At 54.2% G+C, this 7,569-nt stretch overlaps 1 protein-coding gene across 1 annotated transcript; it reads right to left on the bottom strand.

The window, feature by feature from the left end:
• Positions 1–311: 311 nt before the first annotated feature.
• KLF10 (KLF transcription factor 10) lies at positions 312–5,636 on the bottom strand. The gene is made up of 4 exons (XM_066177712.1): positions 5,515–5,636; positions 3,688–3,927; positions 2,709–3,585; positions 312–1,803 (listed from the first exon to the last, which is right to left on the bottom strand). Exons 2-4 carry the CDS (start codon positions 3,916–3,918, stop codon positions 1,544–1,546), a joined length of 1,368 nt encoding a protein of 455 aa, XP_066033809.1. The 5' UTR covers positions 3,919–3,927; positions 5,515–5,636; the 3' UTR covers positions 312–1,543.
• Between the last annotated feature and the right edge of the window lie 1,933 nt (positions 5,637–7,569).

The following is a 7,569-nucleotide window of genomic DNA, read 5'->3' as shown; positions in this document are numbered from 1 at the left end:
GGAAGGCAGTGCAATCACCAACAAAAAGGAAATGCTTTTCATCAGCATCATAATGGCTCACATAGGCATGATTAGCTTTGGGTGCTGAAGAAAAGCGGAGGATGAAGAGCTGGGACAAAAAACCCAAAACCAAACCAAGACGGAGATGCAGAGTAGTAAGCACAGACTTGAAATTCCACTCCTGTGGGCTTAATAAATATTAAAAAATTAAGAGATAGTGTTCCATTGGTCAAGATAATTTTATTTTGAGGTTGTTTTCCTTGCAAAGGGATAAGTTCCACTATGAATTAAAAAAAAAAAAGAGGTCGATATTAAAGAAAATTGGTTTATTGTAAACAAAGTATAAAGTACAACATAAGAAATGTGCAAATCTTTAAAGTAGTCACAAAAAGCAGGTCTAATACACTATTTTCAAACCATTCACTTTCTGATATGTGTCCTCAACGTAATATGATAAAATACAAATAGTGAAAATTGATGCATTGTCACAAAAGCTGGTTTAAATTCTAGGCCGGTGTCTTTGCTGCCTTGTTTTCCTCTTTGAATCACAACTTTCTAATTTAATACAATACATAATATATCCATTTCAATTTTAGCATTAACCGCCTTTCAAAGAATAACACAATCAAGAAGCCTAAGATTCTTGGTTTTCTTCTTTAATTAACCAGAGTAGTCTACAGTTACCAAGTTTGTCTTCAAGGTGCCCCATTATCTGCTCATGACAAGTGCAGTGAAGTGGAAAGGAAACCATAAGCAACACAAAAGCAGAAGCATCATGCGATGCCCAGGTATAACCAGGTGTAACAATCACAAAGCTTGCCAAAGCAGCTGGGAAAACATTACAAAGCGAATAAGGATTCAGAAATGTTCCTGCCCTTTGACTGCCCATGCAGCACCCCTGCATGCCCATCCCAAGCCCCTCTGGACACAGCAGTGTAAAGCTGGGTGTGTTAACCACCCCATGCAGGAGGAGATGCCTAAAATCTCCAGGAGTCTGGCACCAAATCGTCGATTATGATGGGGCTGGAGAACGGTTAGGAGGAAAAGATTCCTACCAAGCAAAGGTGGCAGAAGTAGCAAAATTGATTCAGATTATCTTACGCAGGTGGGTTCTGGGCTTTCAAGCCTGTCCCTGTACATTGCTGCTGTCCTTGTCTGCGCCTACTGAAGACGGATAACTGACAGCTAGAATTAGAGTTGGTGTCAGGCATAAGCAACAAACCTTCAGAAACACTTGCATGGGACTGGATCTAGAGCATACACAAGTGATTTGCAAAATTCAAAACTGGCACAATGTGGCTGCTCTGCTCTAGAGCCTTCCCTTTCTTTCTCTCCTCACCAGTGCAAAAGACACCCGCTACTCCAGTCAGCCACTGGTTCGCCCAGCAACACCTGCAGTGACTGAGCGCAGGCTGCCTTTGCCTCTCTGTACTGCTGTCAGCAGCCAGTGTGGGAGAACCACAGACCAGGAGAAAAAGCCTTTTTTTCAGCCGGCCTCTCCCTGCAACAACAGTTAATTCCACTGTCTTCGGAGCAAGTCCTTTCACTGGGCGGTGGTGGATGCTGGCGGCACGGCAGCATCATTGAGCTTGCTCACCTCCATCTGCCAGTTGGGTAACTTCTTGGCCGACAAGTGGCGCCGCGCGTGCTTCGTGAGGTGGTCGCTGCGCATGAACCGCCGCTCGCACATCGGGCAGGCAAACTTCTTCTCCCCAGTGTGCGTCCTGCGGTGCCGAGACAGTTCATCAGACCGTGCAAACCTCCTCTCACAGCCCTTCCAACTGCAGCTGAACGGCTTTTCTCCTGGAAGGGAAGAAATTACAAAGGGAAAAAAAACCCCAGTGAGTACTGAGCAATAAACACCACTGCCTTAACTGGCAGGATTTGACTTAATTGGCAGGAAAGTTTCTATTAGGGCAGCTGAGTCAAAAATCTACGTAAGCATTATACACACAAAATGTGGAAAACTGTTTATTTATTAATATTTCAACATGCAGACTCATTATCCCCAAGCATAAGTAGTATGGGAAAGGGTTAAAAGTTAAAAATTCCCTGGAACCCAATTGTTTGAAATGCTCTTCACATCTCAAGACAGCTGATTTTAACACTCAGCTCCGTGTAAACTGCGGATAATGATGACTCAGCAGGCCCAAAACTCCCCTCTAAAGCGCAGCCTGCAATGATGTTTTATGTAACCGAGCTCTAGCAGTGCACTGTGGGCCTGTGTGAAAATACACGGAACTTTTTCTGCTACTGCAGTTAAGGGCTGAGGCTGGAGAAGTTACTTCAGAATAACCAAAGCAGGAATAGTTTGGAGTGGATTCTCACATCCTCTCATAAAACAATCTCCCAAGTTTTACCCACTTCGGGAAAAGGCTTTCCTGAGGAGAAGCCTAATAATGCATCTTTAACCCTGGAAAGCATGACTCCATGTTGGGCAAGGCCTTGCTTCCAGAGATGCATTACTGAACCCCTTCTGACACGAAACGAGTCCAGCACAAACAAACTGCTGAGTCAACTTCCCCTCAGGGAGACTTCCCGTCAGAGATTAGGCAGCATTATAATGCATGCTGGCAAAAAAAAGTATTTCATTGCTGGCCCACAATTTGTTCCATTAACAGATCCGGTAATCGCTACAGCTATAACAAGCTGTATATACAACCACAGTTTTCTGCATTAGATTTTAACATGCAGCAGCAGTAACCAACCTGTGTGTGTTCTGACATGAGCCTTCAAATGGGAGCTCTTGAAGTACGTTTTCCCACATCCTGGGTAGCCGCAAATGTGACTTCTTATTCTTGAAGAATCAGCCTGAGGAGTGGTTTTTGCTGTAGAAGGTACAAAGCCAGGAGCGGGGGCAATAGGAGAGAGTCTCGTGCCATTTGGACTAACAATGGGAGCCTTTGTGCCCTGCACAACTGGCTGGGGCACAACAAACATGAGAGCACCTTTGGGAACCTGGGTCCCCATGAAGACCATGGGCGGACAGAGAGCTGGCTGCTGGCTTGGCGCGGTGTTGGGCACCACAGCCGTCACAACGTTGTTGTTTGTGGGCAGTGGGACCATCTGGCAAATCACTGGCACAGGGGGGGCTCCGCTACCTTGGGCAGGAGACAGTGGCGCTGCCACCGCTGGCTGCTCTGCTGGTTCAGGGACAGGCTCCTCCTTGCTCACCAAGGGCTTTGTCAAGGGCACGGGACCAACAGCTGGTTCTGCAGTTCTTCCTTCTGCCACCGACAGTTCACTGGTCTCAGCACTGGCTCCACTCGGTGCCACGGCAGAGCACACAGGGCGCTCTTCTTTGGCGTTTTGTTTCCTATTTGCTTCCCTTGAAGCACTGTCCTGGTATTTGAGCACGCTGGCTGTTCTCACGGGGCAGGTTTTGTGATCACAGAGCTGGGCATCGGCCGTGTGGCGGATAACACTTGTCACTCGAGCTTTCAGAGGCCTGGCTGCCGCAGACCTCTCTGCTTCTCTCCGAGGTGTGGCCAGAGGAGGCTTGGCAGCCTCGGACAGCGCTTTGCCGAGCGGATGGATCACCTGTGACATCTCAAAGTCAGAAGGGCTGTAGGGAGGGGTCAGGCACTGTGCAGGAGAGAGAGAAACAGTAAGTGAGGGACGTTACCGGGACATTACCACACTGATTGTTGAAAACAAGTGAGCGCACACACAAATTGGAAAACTTACAAATGCTGGTATGGCATTAAAGTCTGCTGCTCCAGGTAGCAAAGCCTCGTCACTTTCTTCTGACATGTCAGAGGCAGGAGTTATGGGTCTCATTTCTCCATGTTTCTTGAAGTCTGATTTCCAGTTGCAACTCATAGAAATAAGGGCTTCTACAGCCTCATAATCACTTTTTTCAGGCGTATTGTTCCAGAAATACCTCGTATCTCTCTGTTTTTCAGTCATTGTCTCCATGTCTTACTTCTGTTTTGGTTCGAGAAAAAAAAAAGAAACTTTAAACCTGATGCTAAGCTTGAGTATTTTGCAGCTGCTTGTAAGAAGGCATTGCTAAAAGCAAACAGGGCAACCTGTGCAAGATAAAGACACTTGATGTACCTCTATTTTCCTGCCTTCCTTCTTATTTATGTAGTATTTTAATGAATTTGTTAGTGAGGAAATCTGGCCATCAGATGAAAATAATATAATTACTTGAGACAAAAGAACTACTCTGAATCTTAAGTATGTTAAAGTTATTCCACACTGCAAGAGCTGTGTCTGAGAACTTAAGAAAAATCTTCACACACCCCCCCCCCAAAAAAAAAGTAAATCAAAACTTCCTCCACCATCCCACCCTCCTATTTTTGCTTTGGACACTCTCAGCCCTCAGCACTGTGCTTATTTTGGCACTTGAGAAAGAACCGCATTGGGGCTGATTCATATTTTCTTCGAAAGGTATTAGCAACAAAAAACGTTCTAGAAAATACTCAAAGGGTCTCTCTCACACACACGTACATGCAAGAGGAATCACCTGCTTGGAGAACTGAGCTACACACACACATCCCTCTGTAGCCCGCCACACCTCCCTCTCTCTGTGCATTCCCTGCCCGGCCCTCACTCAGGGCTGTGGGCGGGGCTCAGGCGCGGGCCCCGCTCCCGGCTGTTGGGCGCGCGCCACCCTCACCTCAGCGCACCCCGCCGGCCGCCTCCGCGCGCGCCGCCCCCGCCCTCCCCTATTGGCTCCCCCGGAGCCGCGCCGGGCTCCCATTGGCCCGCTGCGAGCAGGGCGCGGCCCGGGGCGGGGCATCTGAACAAAGCGTGATCGGGCGCCGCCGCGCGCCGACCTTTCCCCCAGTTCCCCGCGCAGCGCCCCCGCCTCCGGCGCGCGGCGGCGGCCGGCTGTGAGGGCGGGCGGGGGGGAAGGAGCCCGGGCGGGAGGGAAGGAGCCCGGGCGGGAGGAGCCGTCACAGCGGGCGGGGGCCGGGCTGGGGTCAGCGCCGCCACACCCGACGCCTCCCGTCGCGGGGGAAGGGAAGCGAAGCGGCGATCCTGCGGGAAGCGGGTTACGGGGGCGGCGGCCGGCTCTTCCCGCGGCGCCGCTCCGCTTCCCTGCCGCCGCGCCGCCCACCCCGCGCGGCGCCGGGATCCCCCCGGCTTTCTCCTCCTCCCTCACCGCTGCCACCTGGTACATGCAGCTGCCGAGGCCAGTGCCCGCACCCGGTCGGGTACTCAGGCAAAGGAGGCTGCACGGCGCCGGACCGGCGCTGCCAACAGGTTCTCGGCGGCTTCTCTCCCTTCTTCCCTCCCTCCCGCGGCTTTCCTCGCCGGCTTGCCCCGCGGAGGGCTCTCCACGCGGGAGGCTCTCCTACAGCCCACTACAGCAACTCCAGTCCCCCACCGCGACTCAGCCCCTCAAGCCGCCGCCCCAGCCCGATCTCCTGTCCGCGGTCCCTTCTATCCTGGGTCGCCCCCGCACGTGCCCTGGGGTGCCCTGGGGATCCCCGTGCCGCACCACCCCCGGGGACTCCCTCGGTCCCAGCCGTCCCGACCCCCCGGGATGCCCGGGTCGCTCACCGGAGGAGCCGAGCCTGCCCCGAGGTGCCGCCGCCGCTCTCCCGGTTTTCCTCTTTTTGTTCGCCGCTCCCCACTCGGGCGGCGGCGCCCCCGGGCCCGCGCGCGGGGGGGTGGGCGGGGCCCCCGGCCGCCCGCCGGCCAATCGCCGGCAAAGGTGTGTGGGGCGGCGGCCAATGGGCGCCGGGCCGCCGCGCGTGATCGGCGGCCGCGCGGCGGCGTGGCCGGAGTGTCAGCGCGGCGTGTCCCCGCCGGCGGCTGAGTCAGGGCGGCCGCCCCCGCCCCCCCTGCCGTGCCCTTCCCTTCCCTCCCCGGCATCCGTGTGGGAGCGGCGGGGGCGGCCCGGCGCTTCCTCCTGCATGAGGTCACACGGCGGCGGGGGAGGGAGCAGCCTCCCCGGCGCGGCCCCCGCTCCCCGCCTGGCTGAGGTGAAGCGGGCCCGCGGGCGGGGGGGAGAGATAGAGAGCGGCGCGGTCGTTCCGATTTCCTCGGGCCTTTCTGGCCCATCCCCGTGGCTGGGCGCGCCCGGGGACCCGCTGCTGTGTCCTGGCAGCACCCTTGGGGTGGGGGAGGACGCTGCCACCCCAGTCTGTACCGGGGCGCCCGGTGCTGTCCGTGTCAGCCCAGGGCGCTGCTGTTGGCGGGAGATCGGAGGAGACCGCAGTCTGAGGAGACCGCAGACAGGTCGGCCCCGCGGGGCTCGGCCGTGTCTGCCCGCGGCTGCCTCGCCCGCCCCCCGGCTGCTGCCGCCCGGCCGGCTCGGGGACAGCTGCGGCTTAGCTGGGTCACTGCTGACCGCGCTACCCCGCCGGCTGCGCCGCGCCGGGAGGGCGAGAGCCGTGTGGTCCGTTCTGCTCCGTGGAGGGTTGAAGGCGGGCTCTTTTTCTCGTCAGAAAGTTATAATGAAAGCAGAAAGAGCGGCTGTGTGTGTCAGGACCTGAGGAGCCCGATTCAGGCCAGGCTGCAGCTGTGACTGGTGTTGGGCTCTAGAAATGCTATTGAGGCTTCGTTATAGTTCAGTCTCTTTCCTCCTACTTATTCAGCCTCACATAAGAGATTATCTCCCCTGCTCCTTCTCCTCATAAGTGGTCTAGTGTCATTTGGTCAGAGCATTTTCCTTTTTTTTTTTCCCCCCCACACCCTCTTTGCCTCAGTCTTCAACAGTAAGATCAGTTATCCTCAGGACTCCTGAGCTGGTAGACAGGGACACGGAGCAGAATGGATGCCCTGTAATTCAGGAGGAAACAGTCACCTGCTGTGCTGCTTAGATGCTTACAAGTCTATGGGACTGGATTGGACTCATCCTAAGGTGATGAGGGAGTGGGTGGAAGAGCTCACCAAGCCCCTCTTCATCATTTATCAGGCAGGTCCCACATGACTGGAAGCTGGCTAGTGTGACACCCATCCACAAGAAGGGCCAGAAGGTGGATCCAGAGAACTACAGGCCTGTCAGCCTGTCACCTCAGTGCCCAGCAAGGCTGTGAAACAGATCATCTTGAGTGCAATCATGTGATACATACAAGACAACCAAGGGATGAGTCCCAGCCAGGATGGTTTAGGAAAGCCAGGTCCTGCTTGACCAACCTGATCTCATTTTATGACCAGGTGATCTGCCTGGTAGATGACAGGAAGGTTGTAGATGTCATCTACCTGGACTTCAGGAAAGCTTTCGACTCCATCGTACTCCTGGAAAAGCTGGCAGCCCATGGCTTGGAGAGGCAAACTCTCCACTGAGTTGAAAACTGACTGGATGGCCAGGCCAGAGAGTGGTGGTGAATGGTGCTACATCCAATTTTATTCACCGATGATCTGGATGAGGGACCCAGTAAATTTGTAGACAACACCAAGCTGGGTGTGTCAGTCTGCTGTGAGGTAGGAATACTCTGCAGAGGGATCTGGACAGGCTGAATCAATGGCCCAAAGGCAGTGGTATGAGGTTCAGTAAGGAGAATTGCTGGGTCCTACATTTTGTCCACAAAACCCCAAGCAGCATTCCTTGCTGTGGGTAGAGTGTTTGGAAAGCTGCTCAGAAGAAAAGGACCTGGGGGTGCTAGTCAA

This window comes from Chamaea fasciata, unplaced genomic scaffold (genome assembly GCF_029207755.1).
Source record: "Chamaea fasciata isolate MVZ Bird 193981 ecotype frontalis unplaced genomic scaffold, bChaFas1.0.hap1 SCAF_1, whole genome shotgun sequence".
NCBI classification, from domain to species: Eukaryota; Metazoa; Chordata; class Aves; order Passeriformes; family Sylviidae; genus Chamaea; species Chamaea fasciata.
This window is presented reverse-complemented; position numbering and strand designations above follow the sequence as displayed.

Coding starts and splice junctions, on each gene's coding strand:
- KLF10 (XM_066177712.1), bottom strand. CDS start 3,918: ATGGAGACAATGACTGAAAAACAGAGAGATACGAGGTATTTCTGGAAC. Junction 3,586..3,687: donor TTAATGCCATACCAGCATTT/GTAAGTTTTCCA, acceptor TCTCCTGCACAG/TGCCTGACCCCTCCCTACAG. Junction 1,804..2,708: donor TCATGTCAGAACACACACAG/GTTGGTTACTGC, acceptor CTTCCCTTCCAG/GAGAAAAGCCGTTCAGCTGC.